This window comes from Drosophila santomea, chromosome 3L, assembly GCF_016746245.2.
Source record: "Drosophila santomea strain STO CAGO 1482 chromosome 3L, Prin_Dsan_1.1, whole genome shotgun sequence".
NCBI classification, from domain to species: Eukaryota; Metazoa; Arthropoda; class Insecta; order Diptera; family Drosophilidae; genus Drosophila; species Drosophila santomea.
The window spans coordinates 4,355,664-4,378,038 of NC_053018.2; the positions used below are offsets into that span (position 1 = coordinate 4,355,664).

A 22,375-nucleotide genomic window follows, 5' to 3' on the forward strand; every position below is an offset into this window, starting at 1 on the left:
TGCGGGCTCGGCGAAATAAGTGTATTTTCCAACATATACTCTTTGTTATTTAACAATATTTATTTCACTTGTTGTTCTTCCATAAGCGGCTTTGTGTGCAAAACCCTTTTGACAACTTTGAAGTGAAAAATGAAAAAAGGACAATTCTAAGGTAGACCCAGCTTGAAATTGCTTGGCATACAAAGTAAAGTGGAAGTGGAGAGCCTAGAGAAAGTCCAAAGGAAGTAGAATTTGAGAAGCCGGAAATTACAATTTAAACTAGAGCTGGTAACGTGAGCAAGACATTTAAATATCTAGTTAATGACTCAGAAATCACATCTCAAAATATATTAGTGTCTACCTTTAAGCTTGTTTATGAAATCAAATGTGACAAATCAGAGAATAATTACCATAATAAAAGACATTATTCGAAAGTAAAGCCGTGACACGATGAACCACGGACTCACATCTCTACGACTAACCCATGCAAAGTCCAGTAAAGGCGTTTGCATTAAAATAAATTACAGAAAGAAGGACGAGAAAAAGGATGCACGGTGTAGTGCCAAGTCATCAGGAGTGAAGGAGGAAATTCTTCAGCAAGGAAGTCCTTAATTTGTTTGCTTCCACCCACTTCAACGGCGCTTCCTTTCGGCTCTCCCTCCCATTTTTCTCCTCCACAGCACATTTCCATTTGAATTTTTAATTTCGCCACGCCCACATTGTGTCACACTTTGGGCATTAGTTTGACACGGCAGATCCTGCACACTATGCGCAGCCAGGATATGATTCTCTGGCATCTATTTAAGTGAGTGCAAACTTTACACATTCACCCACCATTACATAACACACAGGCCAAGCATTTTGCAAATTTTGAACGAAAATTGGTGAAGGCATGCCAAAAACAAAAAAAAAAAAAATCAAGGAAAAGCTGTGGTGTTTGGTGGAAAAGGTCCCACCAACCAACCGAACAACCAGCCAGCCAGCCACGCCTCATGAATTTTCCACCCGCATTTTGTTTTTCAACGCGAGCTGGTGAAAATTTTATGCAGAAGCGAAAAACACAGACACCAACAAAATTGCAGTGGAGCGTGGAAAACCTTCGTTCAGCGTAAAGCGTTAGTAAATAAAATTTTCACTGGCATGTGCAACAAAAGGAACAAAACACACACACAGCTCCAGCTAATAGAAGAATTTTATTTCATTTTATTTATGTAGTAGAAATTTTCCACTTATTTTCGGGTGGCTGGCAAGTGCAAACGCATTTCAGCTCGTCTGCTCCTAATGGTCGGAGTTTGATTTTAATTTAAAGATTAGCATTGAATTATTTAACAATCCTGGCAGCAGCAGGAGCAAAGAAAATTTGAATTATGCGCCATGGCAAATTATACGAAGTGGAGAAGGCAGCACAAGGACTCCAGGCTCCAACATTGATAAATGCGAGGAAAATTAGTGGTTCATGGCTGGGTCATCAGTGCGGTTCGTTTGCTTGATTGTTTGCTTACTTGTTGCCGCCTTTGGATCCTTTGTTCCCACTGCTTAATAAAAAATAAAATTATGTAAAGCCGAGTTGGCGAAATGTGAGTGGGAACAAAGAAAAATAGCAATTTGTGAAATGGCGGGGAAGTTGTTTGCGTAAACAAACAATGGGAATGAATTCGTAGGAAAAAGAGTCGAATAAATACACTTTAAAAGGAGCAGATACACAAATCTAAACTACCCAATCAGTTGTTACATGTAACAATCGATTTTCAAAACAAAAATCTTCTCTAAAACCTTATTTTTCATTTACCAAAAATGGCTAATAAAAAATCCCCTTGGATTGGCCAACAGCAATTAAGCGCAAAGTGTGCGCTAAAAAACCGCACAACGTTAAACGAAACGAAATGAAACGTCACAGCCAAGAGAATAGTAAACACAACCACACAGGCACATGCCAAACACACCCACATTCCACCAAACCCCATACACACACTCACACACTAACACACCAGAGTGTGCACACATGGAAAGGCAAACAACAATACAAACAGCGAATACGGCAACCAGAACGCGACAATTGCGCTTTGTGTTTGCGGAAATGGGGGGGCGGAAAAAGCGGGGGGTTGGGGCGAAAGAAGAGTGGAAAACGGGGCGTGGATTGCTGATGATGGCAGGCGGTTGTCCTTCAACAAAGTTGACCTTGCACTTGCCACTTGCTGCTGCTGGCTCAGTTTTCCTGCGCCGGAAGTTGATTTTCCCCCGCATTCATTTCCCCACATTTTCCCCGTTTATCTCTGCCGCTGCCCCTTTTCTTTCGCCCTTTTGGGTTTTGCCCCCCCTTTTTTTTGCGGTGTGCAAGGACGCGGCAGGACCAGATAAACACACACGAGCTCGCCTCACTGCGTCCACGTGCCGCATTGGAAAGTGCGTGAAAGTTGTCCCATTTCACTGGTACTCGAAAACGATTTTTAATTACATATTTTGTGGAATGCAGCAAACAAAACCGAATTTGCATTCAATTTTTTGTTCGCAACTGCAGTTTTTTGGCGCAAAGCCAACCCGCAAATTGTTATGTAAATCAGTTGCACAACAAAAAAAATAAATGATACAATATGGCAATATGCGAGGCTATTATTAATAAAACTAAATGCGAGAATAATTAATGGACAAAATATATAATATCTGTTTTCAAACTAAATTCTTTTAAATTTTCTTATGAATTTCATTTTGCAATGTTTTTTGTGTGTTGCATTGCAGAGCAGCTGCAAAACCCAAAAATGTTCAATAAAAGTGCTGGCCCAAAAAAGTATGCTACATTTTGTTTTCAATTCCTCCCCGGCCAGGAAGTAATTTTCATTGGAATTGTTAAGCAAATAGTTGCAGTGCTTGCAGCAGATATTCCACATGAAATAGCTGCTCGTACTGCGAAATTCAGCAGATCATAAATAAGCTCTCTTGGCTGCAAACCCCAAACAATTTTATTAGATTACTTTCGCTCGACATTTTCAGCATTTTGCTGTTTATATCAGTGAGACGGAGGCAGAGAATTGCTGGCACTTTTTCATTTTCTCGTTAAGGGGAAAACTTCATTCGATAGTTGTCCCCACTTTGTCGTGGCAGATAATTGATTACGCTGCCGCATTTCGAATTGATAGCAGCAAGTTTGCGACACTTATTGATTGATTATAAGTATGAATGCAAACAAAAATGGAAAGGAAAGAACACTTTTCAAGTTTACCCACAGATTTTCAATGGTTTTTGCTCGCCGAAACTCACCTGAAAATAAACAAGAGAAGACAATAAAACAGTTAGTAAAGCGAATTTAATTTGGTTAAGAACCTAAATTACCCTGGCTTGAAATTATGCAATTAACTTTTAATCGACACAATTAAAGCAATTAATTTAATCGCGAGAAGAGCTATGGTATCAGCTTATTTTCATTAAAAGCTCGTCTCTTCTTGGCCACAAAGCACATTTGATGCCTCATTTAATCGGTTTATACGAAGGTCACCCAAATCAGGCCAAAAACTGTCAGCAAAGCAGCTTACCACCCACAAATCGTCACCTCATTTCAGGCAAAATCACAAAAAGTTTCAACAAGTCACGCATTCAATTAAAAGCTTCAGCTTCTGCTTGCCACCCAGATGAGAAGAGTTTTCCTCGTATTTTCGCACACTTTCCCACAGTCCACTCCTGATGATGACGCAGTGTTAATGTTTACGAATTATAACGCGCCCAGGCCTCAGAAATGGGAGTGAAAATATATATATATAAAAAAAATATAGCTCGCACTTATGCATTTAATTATTAACTCGCTCCCTTTTACGTAACGCTCGCGGAATAAAGTTTTCCCCACTTGGGCCAAAAGTTGCAGGCCACATTAGCAATTGCCTCGAGGACTTTTGCAGAATGCAATTTCTTCTTCGACGGCAAAAAGACCTTGAGATGTTCCGGTTTTGCTTTCTTCAGTGTTACAATATGTGCGCCAAATTCCGTTCTTGCAAAGTTACCAAAACTTGGACAACTTTCAATTAATTGCCAATTAATTCCGACTAGCAAACTTGGATGGTCACTCCATTCTAGAGGAAAAGTTTATTAATGGTGTGAAAATTCATTAAATAGAATGTTTCGAGGGTCGATACTTGTAGTGAGAGGAAATTTAAATGGCTTTTAAAAGGCAACAAAATGATTCAAATTGCTGTGCCACTTTAAAGTTGATTGTGAACAAAGTTTCGGCAATAGAAAAGAGAACTAAGAATATATACAGATTTGTATTGGATTGCGCATTGGAAAAGTGGAATCTACATTGATTTAAATTCTTTTCTGTTACTTTTTATTGGGGCCCAACATATAAACTGCATTTTCTTGCAGCACCTAAATTTTCGACGTAACCTACTCCCTTTATTTTCCGCCCACCTCCCTTTTCATTTGAATCATGCTTCATCTTTCAGATGCCAGAAAATTGCAAAAGTTTGCGCTCATGCAACCAACTTGCTTTCCCGGAATTTTCCGCCTCCCTGTCATTGGAAAAGCAACTAGAGTTTAACTGGCCCCGGTGCAAGAAGTTTGTAAGCTGAATACAAAATCAAAATATTTTAATAATGTAATGAGCGTCTCAGATATGAACTGAATTGAATGACTGGCTGACTGACTGACTGAATGCAAAAGTTGGCACAGCAAGCAAACCTTGACTGCTAGTCGGATTTGAAAATTGTATATTTTGATTGAATATTTCATAACATGGAGGTTGCGAAGAGTGCAGAGCTGCTTTCGCTTGCCGCCGCCTGTGGCATAGATTTTCCGTTTACTATTTTCCATTTCCCATTTACCATAGTCGCCTCCATCCATTATGAAAGCCCTGCTCTGCGGAATTAGATTCTGTGGCAGCATCTTACAAGCACAAAAGCACAAGCACGAAAATCTGGCCAACTCATGCCAAAACCTGGTAATTGCCAACACACACGTTTTGGCACAAGACTGCGGAGCTCAATTTCCAAATGGCCTTATGCAACTCATGGGGAACACGGAAATTATCCAACTCATGACTGAAAGTCGTACGTTTGAGATATGAGCACAGTTGAGCAAAGTGGGTGTGTTAACTGAAACACTAGACTTAATTTGAAAAGTAAAATTGAAATTCTTCGGTCTTGTCCATGCTGTATGCTTTCCATTCAAAGATTTTCTTTCAGTGCGCAGTGAACAATTTTCAGGAATATACACGAACGAAGCATACAATTTTTATTATGAGCAAATTGTGCACCCCAAATCGATCAAACTCATAGCGACAATTCTTGGCAAAAGCCGAATGCCATTTGCTCAAAAACCCCCCAATGCACCTACACAAAATGCAATTCTCGTTTTCATCTGCCTGCAGGGCAACTTTGCCCGGCTCAATATGCCATTCCTGGCTGCCAGAGCAAATGCAATCAAATGGGAGGAGTTAGGTTGGACTAAAGACGAAGGATCGGATCGGAATACGACCCAATCCCACCTCGCAGGCGGCGGCAATTGCATTGAAACTTATTTTTATTGACACTTTCTTGTGGTAACGCCCCCTCAGCGCAGAAGTTCAACATTTGCATATCGGCCTCAATGGCCTTATTGAGTATCATTCGCAAAAGGGAGCCGCAGACCCACAAACACACTTGAATAAATCAGTCTGGCAATAAGGGGGTTCGTTACACGCAGGATCTGGCTGAATCTGAATCAGAATCCGAATCTGAATCAGAATACGAGTATATGTGACGGACACAAGTGGCTGTTAATATTTGCCATGGCAAAACGTTGATTCGTAATGAAGTTGCGCACAAGAGGTTTCTGCGTGAATAAAATGAGTGCTTTTCCGACTTTAATTGCATTTAATTAACTTGAAATGAATAAAGCTCATTAAATGAAATATTCTATACATGTATTAAAACGAATTTATTTCATTCAAGTTGCATTAATGTTGTTAAGGGAAAAACACAATTAAAGCACAGAATATTCCAAACTATTTGAATATCACATGACAGCGACTCATTAAAGAGAGTAACTCCATATACGAAACCAAAGTTGCACAGTCACTTTTAAGGACCCTCCACAAACTATCAAATGCAGCAGCGCTCCTGATCGACACTTTAAGCTCTTTGTCTCTACGTTAAAATGGATACAACAAGCGCACAGCTTCTGTTGGCCATAAAAGTTTTCAATAAAGTTGCAGGCTTAAGCCTAATCGTATCGCCACCCGTAAAAACCACCCACAATTCATTCCGCCAACTGGACGCAGCTGCAATTCCGTGGCTCCTCTTTATGGCTGGCCACGCCCACCATTCCCCAATCCACTCACGCGTCCAGCAAACCGCCCTCGTTCACATATAACACACTTTATTGCCATCGCCATAAAATGCTGCAATGTCCAGGGCAATGTTTCATCGCGCAGCCATTGAGTGGGTTTGAGTTTGGGAATTCAAGACGATGACCAACGTCAGCAGAGGAAGAAATGTCGATATTAAAATGAAGCCAAGCAAGTTTCTTTACTGATATACCCTAGAATCTGATCAGATCTGTGGCTTTTATAAGTTTATAACTTAGAAAAAGTTTATTGGCCAACACGGCCGCACTTTGAACTTCAAATTGGTAGTATACTGTCTAAATGAAATTTCCCACCTTATTATTATAAGCTTGCACATTTTTTGCGAGTGTAGAGGCTCACCTAAACTCCTCTTGACCGTGGCACGTGGCTTGTTGGAGCCGCTGTTCAACGTGACCGCAATGGTGGCCGTCGTCCTGGGCTTCTGCGGCCCCAGTGGCTTGGCAACTACGGGAAATGGCTTCTGCTGGCGTATCAGGTTCGGTTTCAGACACTGCATGTGATTCTGGTTGTGTGTCGCGTTTTGGGTCTGCGTCTGGGTTTGGGTTTGGGTTTGGGTCTCCCGACTGCTGCTGGTGGCACTGGGCAAAGCCGAGGTGGACACCGATGTGCTGGACCGTTTGTAGCCCTCGGTGAGGAAGGCTGGCGGCGGTGTGATGGGCGGTGCCGGGATGCACATGTGCTCATCCACCGGCGAACTGGCCGCCGTACTGGGCGCTGTAATGCATTCCCGTATCCTCAGGCCGCCGGGCTTCAACTGATTACTGCTGGTGCTGATGCTGGTGGTGCCGCTGGAGCCACTGGTGTTGGTGGGCACACTTGTGGGCGGTGTGGTGGTCTCATTGCAGTAGAGCTCCAAGTGGTGTTTATCGCACCGCCGCCGTCGGCGAATGTTCGGTGCTATGGTCTTCATTTTGGAGCCATTCGGTGAGCCGTTGGGATAGCCATTGACCTGCTGGTTGAGGGACGGTACGCCGTCCTTGGAATTCAGGCGGATGTAGTGGACGCGGAAGATGCGCAGTTGCTGGTTGTTCTGTTGCTGTTGCTGCAGCTGTTGCTTTTGCTGCTGATGTTGCTGCAAGTACTCCTTGTACGTTTGCCGTCGCTGCTGTGGCAGCTGTTGCTGCAGTATCTGCTGATGCTGTTGCTGTTGCTGATGCTGTTGCAGTTGCTGGTGTTGCTCCTGTTGCAGTAGCTGTTGCTGCTGCTGCTGCTGTTGTTGCTGTTGCGGTTGCTGTTGCTGGTACTGCAGCATTTGTCTGACCAAAGTGTAGTAATGTTCTCTAAATTTCTTTCTCCGTCACTCGCTAATTTTTTATTTTATTCTTATTTATTTCTTATTGCAGCATTTGTATATAATCAATTCAATTGAGTTTGAAATATTGTTTTTGTCTCCAATAAATACTGTACTCGACTGTCCAATGTTTGGTGGTTATATTGAAATTTTCTCTGTTGTTCTTTTTATTTGCTTTTGTTTAATATTTAAGGTATTGTTTTTTGTCTTCAACACGTTCACACCGAATAAGCTTTGTATATTATTTATATTAAATATATAGAAAATAGTAACTTTTTATATATATTTTTTATAGGTTCATATATACTGCAAAAATATTAGCTATATGTGTGTAATATATATTTATTTTCTGTTTAAAATGGAAGCTTTCAATTGCGGCGTTTTGTAACTTTGTTTGCTTTTATTTGTATAGTGCTGCTGTTCTTTGTTGGTTTTGGCCTTTGTAATTAACAAATATTTATTTAGTTGACTTGGTTGAGCAGTTGGCTAATTGTTAATTCGCTTTTGTCACATTTAATTCAATCTTGAAGCCTTTGTATGTATATATATTTACGTTGCTTATTGGTTTATGGTTTTAAAATAAGTTCACATTAAATGTAGTTTTGAAAGCCTCTTTAACGCTTGTCTTTTGGGTGTCTGTATATAGATATTAATATATATATTTGTCACGTATATAGTTTATAGTTTATGGTTTCATTTGTATTTGTAAACAACAACCGACCCGCGAAGTTGACTTTAATTTGATGCTTTTGTTAACCGTTTAATTATAGAGATTTTTAAAATCGTAGTAAGTTAGTTTTGTAGTTCTAGTTTAATTTAGGAAACACAATCTGTTTTTGGCCTTAGTAACTGCCGTTTCAGTTTCAGTTTCAATTTCTGCCCTTCTGTAAAATATTTTAAATGTAAATAATGGGAAATCTTTTTCTTATGTCAAGCGGAACTTTCTTTATGAGCTTTTCTTTTTTTCCCGTCTTCTCGACTTCTGAGTGTTTCTGTCACGCCCATTGAAATTGCTAATCAAACAAATGACTGGGGAGGTTTATCCACCCCAATATACTTTGTGGTATTATGTAAATGTGTGTTTTGAAAAAGAGGAAAGCCAAAAATTAATGGCATGGCAGCCGAAATGTTGGGGCAGGCTGATGGCAAAAAGTTGCCATTGATGCACAGTATTGGGTATTGAGTATTCAGTATTCAGTATTGAGTATTGAGGCATTGACGTGGCATATTGGTAGCACTCGAACGTGACTGAAATATCGGAAATGTTTCGCAATTAAGAGTCGGAATACGGAAAACAAAAAGGAGTGGGCAAAACGGCGAGAGCAAATAATGTAATTTTGATGTTATTTGCGGTTTGATGGGGATTCAATTATGAGAAGCTCTCCATATGTTTTCCTCCTGGGGAGAAATGTGGCAAAATGTGGCAAAATGGGGGAAAATGGGGAAAAATGGGGGAAAACAGCGAGACAAATGAGCCATGCAAGCCGAAAGAAATGTCCTGTCATCGCAGCACTTATCCTTATGGATAGAAAAAAATCGTCGTTGCCAGCAAGAAGACAGCGGACAGAGAGTCAAGTAAAAGAAAGCGAAAGTGAAATTCCAATTCCTATTTGAACGCAAGTTGCCAGCGTAATAAGCCAATCAATTCAGTGTCGGATGAACTGCTTCATTAATTTCACTTGCACCCTGAGATCCACAGAAAATGAAAGACTTATGGTAGAACCACTCGCACATGGCACAAAAGTCACGTAAGCCCAATGGTTTGGGGTGGAAAACTCGAAGGGGCAGCCCTGCAAATAAGCCTGCTTAGCTAGCCCCTCCACAGTTATCCCTCTCTCTCTGTTTAGTCCCTCAAGGATACTTCAGCAAATGGCATCCATATCGATGGCCATTTGCTTCAGTTAACCCAGCTGGTCCGCCTTCGCCAACCCGGGGTATTATTATTTATGTATCCTGCAGATACACGGGTCAACTTTCGCTCTCAGGTGCGTATTTTCTGTTTACGAAAAATACACTACAATTTACACTGTTCTATTATGAAATAGAATCACAATTATGTTGATCTTTAAATGCTTTTGACGTGGTAAGACAAGGCAATTTGGAAAATATATAAATAGGCATTTTGTGGAAAATTAATAATTTAGCAAAAGAAAAAAACACGTATTTACTTTTATTTTTCCTGTGCACGGCACAACATAACGAGCTAAAAGTCTGAAAAGTTGGGCTTAAGGCCAGTAAATTATAATTTGATTGGCCGGCTGCTGGATAATGACAAAGTTGGTGTATCAACATTTTCCACTTCAATTTACTTTTGGCCTTCTGCCTTCTTATCTCTCTATCCGCTAAACTCCTACTCATTCTAATTGCCAAACTTTTCCCATCTATGGAAATCCTCATGCGAATTGAATGTGTGTTTTCGGCTGCCGCCTTTTGTTTTGTTTACTTTAGTCTCAATCGAATTGAAATTTTCGGCAATTACTTTCTTAGTTGCAAATCAAACTTATAATAGCTTTTCAAATGGGCGTGGCTGGTTTGGTGTGTGTTTTTGTGAAGCTGATACTCAATTATTTGCTCAAGTTAGTTTCGACTTTGGTTGATACATTGCTTTTGTATATGGCAAATTGCTTACAAATGTTTGAATTATTTCTGCTGATGGGATTAAAATAGTGGATAGTGGAAGAGCAATAAAGACAGCAATTAGCAGAAATACAACCAATTAATTAAGATGCCAGTGATTCAGTGAGCTGTGAAAAAGAGCTTAAATGGCTCTATGCTAGAAAACAATTTATTTATCAAATTAAAAAACGAGCTTTATTTTAAGTTTGCCTATTTATTTGCTCATGATTACAATTGAAATAATTGCATTTAATATTGAGCATTGAAAAAAGGATCAGCTTTTTCATGTGTTCACCTAATTTAATCTTACAAATTACGTTTTTCGCAAGCACACACAAAAGTAGCAATATTTCCGTTTAAATTCGTTAAATAAAATGCATTTCGCATTCACGCGCATTTAAATGCACATAAACATTTAGTGTCAACAATAACAAGAGTTAACAAGAAAACACCTTGACTTTGTATTTTGTGGGACAGCGCGGCAATGTCAATGCACTTTTTGTTTAATTTCAAAAATGAATGGATCCACTTAGTTGCCAGATATGAATATGTATTTTTGCGACTGTCCGTATGTTCGCGATTTTCAATTTCATTCGCGGCCAAAAATATTTATTTATGATTTTGTTGTTGAATTCTCTTGGCACATAAATGGCGAAAGCATAAAAATGTTAAATTAACTTCGCGCGCAAACACACCAAAACACTCGGCAATAAATACGCTTAGCAGCTCATAAAAAAAATGGGAAAATAGCTGAACATAAAAATTACCCAAATAACAACAGAAAGGTATCAAGGAAATTAGGGAAAAACTCAAAAGACGCGTTAATTATCTGCCTCGTATCACATCACAATTTGTTTGGCTTTTGTATTGATAAACATTTGTTGTGTGTCTCTTGTTTTATTCTTGTGAGTCGGAGATTATTATTGAGATTTTTGTTGCTGTCGAATTGTATTCTAATTTTGGAATATATTTTAGAAAATCTTTTATATTTTCTTTTCAGTTCCGACGGGCTCGAGTATTGCCAACAAACTGATGGCCCACGGAAGCCGTTCAAATGTTTTTCATGACATCGCAGCGCCGCGCGAAAAGCGACGAGCGACGAGCAGCGACCAAAACCACACAAGTCGTCGTCCAACCACCCAAGAATTTCGAGAATCGAGCATCGAGAACGGAGATTCGAGCCACCAGAGCAGCAGCATCACCCACTGATAAGCGGCGCAGAGAGAGCTTTCCTGGTGGTTGAACCCACCAGCAAATGCCCATCATCCAGAGTTCTCTTTGTTGGCCAAAAGAGCCGCGTCTTGGCCACGTTGCTCTGTCAATTAGCTACATAATACATTGTAGTCGCATAAAGCAATTATTAATGACACCTTGCAATCCTTTTTCCACTGCATAATTCAACCGATGCGACAAAGTTTCGCCATAAAAACTGCACTTTTAGATGGGTGTTTGCATAATCCAATGAAAAAGTTATGGAATAAGAAAGTTGGCTAAAAACCCTGACAGCCATATATCATTATACCGGTTACCTAACTTTAACAAACTTTTTAGGGCTCTTTAAAAATTCAAAAACGACAAAGATAATGTTGTACAATCATGGTTGTAATTCGTTACTATTCGTTGGATTTAGAGGACTTTAAAATACTTTCTTGCATTCATGCACAGGAACATTGTTAAAAATTATTTCTGGAATATGTATTTCATTTTTTTCAAAAGAATATTGCATTTATTATTCTTTTCAGATTTTGTTAAATAAATTAAAGAAAAATCCATATCTTAGAAAAATATATTAAAACATTTTACAAAACTAGTTTTATAACGTGACTTTCTAATTTAAAGGCTAGAAAAAACACGAGCATCACTGAGCACTTTGATTTGGCAAGAGCAGGAAAAGCTATGCCAATTTCTCTTGGCCAGGAAAAGCGCTTTTCCTACTCCCGCTGCATTTTCTCTTTCCCGCTCTCATTGGCTATTATTTTGGCAATGTGTGCGTGTGTTTTGTTTATTCCATGTTTGTTGCCCCGGCTCGAAGCCTGTTGTCCTGCCCACACCCCATTTTCCCCCCATTTCCCCCGCATTTTCCCTGCTGCTTCCTTTTCCATTTTCCCCTTCATTAATGCACGCCCACAGTCTGATTGAAATCATCAGGCAGGAGTTTTGCGGCTAGCCAGCAAGGAAAATGGAAAATGCAGAACGAGGGGGTTTTTCGTGTGCGTCAATGCTGCAGTTGCAGTTGCAGTTGCCATGGTCACGGCCATATATTTATGCTGCTATTTGCCTGTTGCACATGCAACCGAAGCAAAACCACAAGTTAAGCCATATAATGTAACAGAATTTCCGCATTTAGCTCCCTGTATAATTCCCCCATCTCTTGAAAAAGGCGCAAACAATGGGAACATAAATTTAATCAACAACAAGTTGATGAATTATTGTAATTAAGTAAAAGAGAGCAAAAATGAGCCGGAAAGTGGAAAGTGCGGGAAAAGCAGGAGGCTGCGGCAAATTAATGCCGAATGGCATGCGGTAGACAAGCAGCAAATTGAAAGAGCCCAAGTCCAAGTCATTAACAGGCAACGAAATACACTTAACTATGGGGTATGCCCTTGAATGAAGAACTAAAGACACCATTCAAAGTCGAATTAAATATACACAAGTATATTATATAATTTTCTTTACTAAACAATCCTAACAAAATGATGTACCATATGAAGATGTTCGCTAATTTCCATTACCTTTTTACATGAATACTGGATTTAAATCCTTTTCAGATGTTAATTGTGGGATTTAAATCCTTTTCAGAGATTTTTTTTCTATCAGGTGCATTTCATTCGTGGGCTGATTCAACAGGAAACCGTTGAAGTTGCGGAAAAGTGAGGCAGAGATAACTTTCGTGTTGATGAGCAAACACTTCAAAGTAATAACTCGATGCCACTGAGTGCCGCCTTTTTCGTTTCCTGCCGCGTCCTTGGCAGTGTCCTTCTGCTTGTCCCTGTCCTTTTGGTCCTTTCAGCATCAATGCCAGGCTCCATCATTGTCATCTGGCTATGAGGAGCAGCAAAAACCCACAATCCACAATAGTGACACACCGAAAAGGAAGTGTGCCTGCGCCCGTGCCCACAAGGTTAAACATTGGGTCTAAATATAAACCAGTGCCAGAGTGATTTGAATTGAAATTCCCAGAATCTCCAGGGCGAAACCGAAAGCTAATCAAGGCCAGGACCACGTCGAAGGTCCCTGGAGGGGAAAATCCGACTTCATCTCGAATGCGCAACAAGGAGAAGGCTTCGCCTCAGATCGCAAAAATATGGGGCAAATCAAACCAATGTCAACTAGTTAGTATAGAAAACACAAGTTGACACGAGTTTATGGATGCTACAGCCAAGCAAAAGATGCTATAGAAGCTAAGATATGTGAGACAGCCACGCAATGAATGCCAAGAACGGGGAAAGGGACGGGTAGAGGTGGGCCGAAAGAGACAGCCAGCTGGAACAACGAAAGAGATGGGGCAACTATGGCGGCGGGCGTCCTTCCGCTTGGTTGTGCTCATTGGCAAGAGGGGAGGTAAAGGGGAAAAAGCGGCCAAAAGAAGGCCAAAAGGAAAAACACAACAAACAACAGATATCTGGTGAGGAATCACAAAAAGGACGGCTGCCAGCATCGAGCAAAACGCCAAGGAAAATGAAAAATAAATAGCAGAAAATGCAATTGAAATTTTTGGGCCGCAAACAAAACAACGAAGATAAACAACTGTTGGCCAAAAAAAAAAAAAGTGGCTTAACTCGGCTTTAAGATAATTCTTTTGGATTGCCAAAGTATGCCTTCTATACTGAAAAATTGTTTAAAGGTTTTCCCATAAGAATAAGTTTAAACTATTCAACAGATGGACTATGCAAAAATTACTTTTTTTTTGTAATTTATTAAAACCTTCTGTAAAAAAGTTCGATTTTGCAAAAATAATTACAACTTTGTGCATTTATTTAGGTAAAAATAAAATAAAGGACAAAAAGTAGAACGCAGCCGAGAAATTGCTTACATAATCACAAAAATACATAGTCAGCGTCGGGGAAAGAGAGAGCACGACACGAATAGAAAGAGAGAGGACGAGGGAGCCTTGGAGCCTGTGAACTTGGCTTTCAATGTTGTGTGACTTGAACTTGAATTCGCTTTTTGCCGACAAAACGGCACGTGCTGGGAAAATCGAAAAGCTTTTGGCTCTCTTAAAATTTTCCCACGCTCTCTTTCGAAAGTGAAAATGCTCCCTTTTGCATTAAAAATGCGAGTGACGCAAGTTATCAAAAATTTATCCGCCAACGGAGAAGAGCAACAGGAATAACAATGATGTGCCATTCTGCTCAAAAAAAAACTATTTCGGTCCATAATTTAGATTTTCTTTTTTCTTTCGAGGATGCAAACAGGTTGTTTGCTCGGTAGACAAAAGGAACTGGAGCAGTGTCCCCGATTTTATAGTAGTTTCTTGCACAGCTTGATTTTGGGGTTGAATACAGCGGCCGAGGAAACCGAAGAGAATTGGCCAAATTAAATTTTAATAATTAAATGCACACAAGGATGGAGGCACGTGCAAAATTTGCATGCCAAACTCGGTTAAGAACTCAGCTCAGTGAGCACATGCCGCTGCATAAATAAAATCGCTTTAAAGCGCCCACACACTCGACAAACCAAATGACAATGGCAGGGATGAGTCCTGAGTCCTGGCAAGTCCTGGATCCAGGATGTTCCCGCCAGGCCATGTCAACTTTGATTGAACGGACAGGACGGGCGGACAGGAATCCCTCCTCGATTGAGAGGACTCGTCCAACGAAAGCATTTGCATAAGACACAATGGACGGGGGAAAATGCGGAAATGTGGAAAAGCGGATTGGAAAGTCGGCAGAGGAAATCATGTAAATCGCAAAGGACGCATTTATGCAGGCAAAAAAACGTCGTTAGGGAACAAATCGGGCAGAGCTCTTCAGCAAAATCGATACAAATTATTATGAATTATTTTTCGTAATGGAACGCAGCGTTTCAAGTCGTTAGCCCAAGGAGCATTTGAAATTTGCAAGCTACTTTGGCATATTTCATTTGCAAAATAATGAGAGACTATTAGGCAGGATTAAAAGATATTTATATTTTCGGGCTGTAATTAAATTATCAGCTTGCTTTATATTATAGTTTTATTATTTATGGTACATTTAGTAGTATATTTATTTATAATATGGCCAAGTTTCAGCTTCCGCAGCAGTATAAATTGATGAGGAAAATATGTAAATACATTTAATGCAAAACCCATTCTAGGTGGCTTTTAATATGCGAGTTTAGTCATACATAAATTTACTGAAGCAAATTCAATTCGCATTCCTATAAACCACAACAAGACCTGTCTCATATGCTCTTTCACATATCTATAAAGCCCCTACGCTCAACTGATCCCAGGAAATCTGGGAAATATCCAAGAAAAGGCAGTGGAGGCATGGCGTAGATAAACTACAGAATCCTTGAGACCGTCGCACGTAATTCATTTTTATGAGCTGCCACAACTTGTTGGCTCTGGACAGTTTGGTTTTAGCCAACTTAACGAAAACAAATGATAATCATTTTCGTTCTCATTTCGTTCGCCCGCAAAATGCAAATAGACCGAAAAACAAGTCGGCAACTTGGCTTCGCTAAATAGATAAATAGAAAGTCCTGTCCTTCTCATGGCCAAGGTCGTCTACCTTTTTTGTTTTTGGGAACAGTGCCAAATTGCTGCGACTCGGTTGCAGGAAAATATCCGCGAACAATGGCGAACAAAAGCAAAAGAATCACAGAGGAAATCCTGCAGACAGACGACAGCGACAATAAATATACTCGACTGCAGACAAGTCCAAGGATAAGCCCATAATTAACTTGGGCCAACACAACATGTCGAAGCTGAGTGAGAGCAGTGCAGCTTAAATTGAAATTGTCCTTCCAGGAAAATAGGAAAATATAAATCATGCGGGGAGGAAAACCAGCAGGAAAGTTGGCTAGTCTACGGAAAATTGTTGCACAAAAATGCGTTGTAATTGCCTAAATCAAATGGCCGTAATTTACGTTGACAAGGACGACATGGAGGCCCAACTACGCTTTTATTTATGCAAATCTCCCAGCACAGGATGTGTGCGTGTGCACGTGTGTGTATGGGTGTGCGAGAATGTGTGTGAGTGTGTGTAGGTGGACAGTTGAGGGAGCTGCTGGCCAAAAATGTTCCATATTAGAATTATGCAAATAAGGCAGTCCACGTCGATGCAGGATTCAGATTCTGTTGAGAAAAAAAAAAGGGGGAAGAAAGACGACTGTGTTTAGGTATGCCTAAATGTCCTTGGGCCCACATCCGTTGGGAGTTTGTCGAGCGTCGAACAATGGCCGGCAATTTGAGGGACAAGTTTAAGCTGTTTGAAATGTTTAATTTGAACCAATTTCATTTCAAGTTGGCAACGAAAACTTTTGTTCGTCCGCCGAAACGCACAGACCTCTGGAAATTCGCTTGCACATGCTGCTAATGGTAACAATGGCCACTTTTCAAGAAATTAAGCAAGTTTTTCACACCGTAAATTATTAAATTCCAGCTCAATTCTCCTTTCTAGTTATCTATTTTCTTAGTAAAATGAAAGTCAGTTGCTTTATTACTTATTGTTTAGCCATGCTAATGCTTTAAGTCAATTTTTGACAACTTGATGCTCATAAGTTAGCCAGAAACAATCAATAATCAACGAAATTGGAATATACATATATGTTTTAAAACATCCCCTTTATAACTCAAATATCCCAAATTAGTTCCAGCTACATCGAACTACTCGAAGTGACTGTAATGTGACACATTAAGTGGCACGAATTGAATTTTCCCCCAAAACCCTTGGCCGGAAAAGCCAGCCGGGAATGCCTTTGATCAGCGACTCATCAGTTGGTAAAAAAAAAAAAAAAAAAAGAGAAAGTAAAAATAAAAAATAATAATGTCAGGACAAGCCGCCGCCGCCACCGTATACGGAATACTTTAAAAGGAATTCCGAAGGTTCCTTCGCTCGGAGATATTTATGTATAAATTTTTTCCTTTCCTTTTTGGGAGGCGATGGGGAAGGTGAAGGACATGGCATCGCATGTCCTTGCGCTTAGTGGCTCTATGTGTGTAATATAGAGCAGCAGATATCCGTTGCTACTTTTTTCCCCTTAAATCAACGGAGCTGGGGAAATCACTTAGGACCATGACGCTGCCCTGATAAGTTGGCGGTTTTTAAATTAATGGAGACGTTCGCCTTGCTCACGGATTTTTTTTCTTTCCCCCAAGAAGGCTATTACCCATTTAATGCGGCTTCTAGATTTTACTGCATGCTTAGATTGCATTTTTTCTTAGTCCCAGATTTTTTAAAATTCATGGCTTGAATTTTTAGCCATTCTAAGATTCTGAGAGCTCCATCTTAAATTTCAATTGATTGAACATGATTTGTGATAAGCGACGGGGCGCCATCAAAAATCACACTTTATTAAACAGAGCCGACGACCCCGAAGTAGAAGCTTTCCGTCAAGCTTTTCCAATAAAATGGCCCTTAGCTGATTTTCCTACTCTATGAAGCTTTCGAAGCTTTTACCTGTTACTTTGCAGCTTATTAACATGTGCTGTTAACTAAGTTTTTTGGAAAATTCAAATCTTAAACTTAGTCAAACTTACGCTATTGAAAACATGGAAACGATTTTCTTGGGAAAACTCACCTGCAATGAAAGAAACAAGAATTTTATTATTCAAAAGTTGACAAGTCGGTTGAGAAAAAATCAATACAGTAAAACGCACGCTGAAGTGCACTTAAGAAAGGTATTCACACTCACACACAATGCACTGAGAGAAAATGGGTAAAAGTAATATTTCATTTCAAATTAAAGGTGGCACACTATGCAGCACCTCATCAATTGTATAGCTCCATATGGCTTACCATAATAATATGTTTTCAATAACCATTTCTCTTACGTCTTTTTCTAAGTTTCAGAAATCATTTAAATGTTTTAGCATTTTTTTCCAGTTTATATACACAAGAAGAGACATCTTTCTGCATCTTTTTGTTGCCGTTCAGTAGTCATCAAGTGGCCCCCCAGGCGACGAAAGGCGAACAAGCTGAGACGATGAAAAGAGGCTCAGCAGACCACTTAACCTTGATGATCGGCACACACCAGCTAAGCCCCGCCCACAAAAACCAGCCCCCAAGTGCCACCCTTCATTGGGTGGGGGGGGGAAAAGGGGTTTCTTTTTCACTCGTTTATTTCGCCTCAGTTACAATTCAAGTCATCAAGATTAATGCGACCCTGTCGCTGGCACGTTGTCAACGAGATAAATCGCAACAAATTTGCCCACACGGCGTATGTGTAACATTTGACTTAATTAAATCTCGGACTGTCGATGATAGTTGGACCACAGGCGAAAGACCAGAAAGTAGATCAACTCGAAGCCACTGATGAAGGAGCAGCCAATGCAAATGCCCAGTACGCCGCCAACGTTTGCTTTTGGTTAAGATAAATACGTACAATTTGTGCAAGTGCATTTCGGTTAAGCGTTGAGCAAACTTACACAGCATTTGATACCAATGATAGAGTATGTTTGTTTTGTACAGCTGTCGATGTGGCATTTTAAATTTGAAAGTCAACTCACTTCTCCAAGGATGCAAATGCCCAAGGATTTGTTTGTTCAACCTGTAAAACATTTGATTGCAGAGCGGCAAACATTGCGGACACTGAGCTGGTGACCAGTTTCCTGGGTTTGTTCAATAAGAATTAATTACCTTTAAGGAATTATGTGAAATTTAAAACTCACTTTCTACCAACTGCAGGCATGTTATGTTCTCCAAAGTGCAATGCTTAAACTTTTGCGTACTAAACTCGAATGGATATGGCACACACTGGCAATTAATTAGCGTGGCTTTTATTCTACACTCATGCAGGCACTTTTCCCTACTTTCACCCTCTTGAGAAAAATAACAACCTCGCTTCTCTACGGCAAACTCGTTTAGTTGAGCATTTCCTTGAAGTTCCATAACTTCTATTTCCACAGCTGCTATTTCGCCAGGGTTAATACTAATTCTACCCTGCCAACTTGGAACATGTAAGCTAAGGCCAGGAAAATTACCATTTAAAGGATATTCATCTACTTGTGAGGAATCCACAAAAAGTGAGAGCTCTCCAGTTAGATTACTCCTCCTTAAAGCACAACAATTTCCCTCCTTATAAGGTTTTAATTTAAATAGTTGCGAGCAATTGGTAGAAATATTATTCACTTTACACTTGAGTATTAAAGATTCACATGCTGGTGTTAGGCCGAGTAAAAGTGAGGAAATATTCTTTATATCGAGTATAGAATTTATGTCATAAACATCCTCTTCGTTTACAGCCAAAGGATCAAAGTATCCAGATAGCAATGACAATTTGTTTAGCCAGTAATCCAGCGATTTGTTGTGAGAATTCACTAAATCCTGAGCAAAAGCTAACATATTCCTGCGACTAAATTTATAGCCACTACATATTTTTAGCTCAGGAAAATGTATTTCCTCTTGCAAAACCTTTAATTCCGAGAGATCTGTAATTGTTGAAAAGCTGAGAAATTCCAGAATCATCGAGAACACTGCATAACTAGCGAAAAGTATGCCAAAACTAATAAACAAAAACCAGAAGATTCTTTGCATTCTGCGTTTTCTTATAAAGTAGAGCAGACCAAAGCCGTTGAGACTTGTTTTTCGAAAATATTCTACAACCGTTTTATTGAAAGCTGTCACAAAGCGGGACATTTTGGCGGCACTGATGTGTCCTTCGATGTCTACAGGATATTTTATGCCCTTTCACTGGGTAATTATGGTGTTGAGATACCAGATTATCCAGTGAAGATATCCACTCTAATTTCTTCAGCCAAATAAATAACATCAAATTATATTTAATTCAACAAGTGGGGGCGTGGCTGAGTAGCCATTAATGGAAATGGAAACTGTCGAGTATCGCAAGTCGAACATGCAACGACTGTCAAGTATAATTTACTACAATGTGTTGCAAGATACACGAAACACACACACACAGCTACGTGCAAGAACAGATACACACCCACACAAGGAAATTGAAAATATCACGCTAATGTGAGGAGTTGAAGGGTTAATGGGATTCAGTTGGGGATCCCAATTTCCAATGTAAACGATGATTGCCAAATTCTCTGTAAAGCTCTTTAGATGTTTATTTAGTGAATAAGCGGCCAAGTGTGTTAGGTAACTTAATTATTTGCTTAAAATTGCAACTGAGAAAAGAGTCTTATAAATCCTAGAAAAAGTTGTAAATCTTCTTTAGGTGAAATGTTAAGTATTCCAAAAACTTTACTGAATACTCGAATGTCAGCTTAAATCTGCGGCACTTGTTACCATAACTAAGAATAGAACTAATCAGAAAAGTGTATATGTTTTTGTTGCCCGAAAGCAAGAAGTCTTCTCCATCACACATGTCTCCTTCTCTTTCGCTCCCCGTACACTCCTCTCTTTCCAACCACGATAATCCAACTGGGCAAACAAGTTGGAGAGCTAGAACGCAATGCGAACAAACAACAACATCTGTGGGATAAAACTAAATAAAAGTGAACAAATTCCAATAAGAAGCACACTCACACACACACTAACTTCGACACACATACGTGCGGGATAGAGAAGAAGAAGAAGCATTCAAACAACCCACACACAATAATTTCCGGTTCAATTAAACGCTTGTTTATTTATTTATTTATACGTAGCTTCTACGGGTTTTCTCTGTAGGATCGGAGGGGTAGAGATGTGGAAGGTGGGGACGTTGTGTTTTCGATTTAATTGTGGGGGCCAAGACTTGAAAGAAGAAGAAAACGGGCCACACGAATTTTCTCTAATTTGTTTATGAATGAACTTGGCCCAGAGAAGAGGCAAACCGAAACATATGGCACAAAATGTCAAAGATGAAATGCGTTTTTTACTTAAATGTTTTATGTTACATTGCTCTATGAAAAGTTTAGTGCTCACTATTAATTGGAATCAATTTTATATTAACCAAGCATTACAGAATTAGCTATCTCAACTAAGTAATAAACTTGTTAAATACTGCGAAAACACCATCAAAATGTTTAATGCTGCCAAGAAAGTGGCGACCTTAGAAGCGATTAGCAAATTGGTTAAGAGCGAATGCCTCAGGCGAAATTTATGCAGCTGCGAAGGCACGAAAATTGCTAAAGGGCGAAAGGGGTGGGAAAAGTGGAAAGTGGAAAAGATAGAAGTGCTGGTGAAGGGGTGCAGGGGTTCAAGGGGCAGGAGGAAGACAAGGGCAACTAACCGCAAAATGATTGCATACTTTAATGGGCGAAGCACTTAGGCAGCCTCCTTTCTCCGCTCACACACACACACACACACACACACTTAAACCCCATCGAACCCATTCCGCACCCCTTTCTCCAACTTTCTCCACGGTTGTCTCGATTTCCTCGCTTCCGCTGTAAAATTGCATCTGTAAAAATAGCGCAAGAATTGAATAAAACTAACTGGAACAGCAAAAGGGGGCGGCAAATGGGCGTGTGCAACGCATAAATGCGAAAGGTTAGACTAGCAATGCGTGTCAGGAATGCAAGAGAGCAAACGAGTGAGAGAGAGAGAGCGCGGAGAAAGGGGAGAAAGGGGTAAGAGAAAGCGACGTGCAACGAAAGGGTTAAGTGCTTACTCATACTTTGTGGTTTATGGAATGCAAAAGCAAGGCACAGCTTAAGGGGAGAATCCACAGCGCTAAAGGTGGAGAAAGTGGTGGTTAAAAGGGGGCACCAGGAGCCAAAAGGAGAATGCCAAGTGCCCAAAGACATTCTCTGCCTTCGCAGGTCGCTGGAAATGTCCCAAACAAGATGCTTCGAGAATGCCAACCATTCACAGGGAATCTCAAATTCCAGGTGTTAAAAATAAAGTACAAATACACCAAATATTCAGGCACGCATAAGTAAGTGGCAAGTATTTATGGCTTTTTGATAGTGACAGAGTAAAATGTGAAGGCCTTCAAGAGCTTATGATATATGGTATTAAAATCGTTTTAATTGTTTCAAATACACATGTTTCTACTAAGATTATTTGTGTCGCTAACTAACATCAAGTTCCACCAAAGAAATGAAGCTTGACTGGCTTTCA

The 22,375-nt window shown here is 39.9% G+C and overlaps 2 protein-coding genes across 12 annotated transcripts in view; both read right to left on the bottom strand.

The window, feature by feature from the left end:
• LOC120450172 (protein nutcracker) overlaps positions 1-22,375 on the bottom strand; it is a 96,374-nt gene that overhangs the window by 19,195 nt on the left and 54,804 nt on the right. The window contains exon 1 of one of the 11 annotated variants that reach the window (XM_039633027.1): positions 6,650-7,821. The exons of 9 other annotated variants lie outside the window; for them this stretch is intronic. In XM_039633027.1, coding sequence (XP_039488961.1) covers positions 6,650-7,562 — 913 coding nt within the window. In that variant the 5' untranslated portion in view covers positions 7,563-7,821. Of the gene's footprint in view, positions 1-6,649; positions 7,822-22,375 lie in introns of those variants that run through there. One more of the 11 variants, XM_039633028.2, reaches the window with a different exon arrangement.
• LOC120450174 (sodium channel protein Nach) lies at positions 18,512-19,999 on the bottom strand. Its single transcript, XM_039633033.1, has 3 exons — positions 19,033-19,999; positions 18,790-18,972; positions 18,512-18,722 (listed from the first exon to the last, which is right to left on the bottom strand). Exons 1-3 carry the CDS (start codon positions 19,997-19,999, stop codon positions 18,604-18,606), a joined length of 1,269 nt encoding a protein of 422 aa, XP_039488967.1. The 3' UTR covers positions 18,512-18,603.

What these genes read in the sequence shown, in the direction of transcription:
- LOC120450174 (XM_039633033.1), bottom strand. Translation starts at nt 19,999, where the DNA reads ATGTCCCGCTTTGTGACAGCTTTCAATAAAACGGTTGTAGAATATTTT. An exon ending in ATGCCTGCAGTTGGTAGAAA is followed by an intron (nt 18,973 to 19,032) that starts GTGAGTTTTAAA and finishes GAACAAACCCAG; the next exon opens with GAAACTGGTCACCAGCTCAG. An exon ending in TCATTGGTATCAAATGCTGT is followed by an intron (nt 18,723 to 18,789) that starts GTAAGTTTGCTC and finishes CTTAACCAAAAG; the next exon opens with CAAACGTTGGCGGCGTACTG.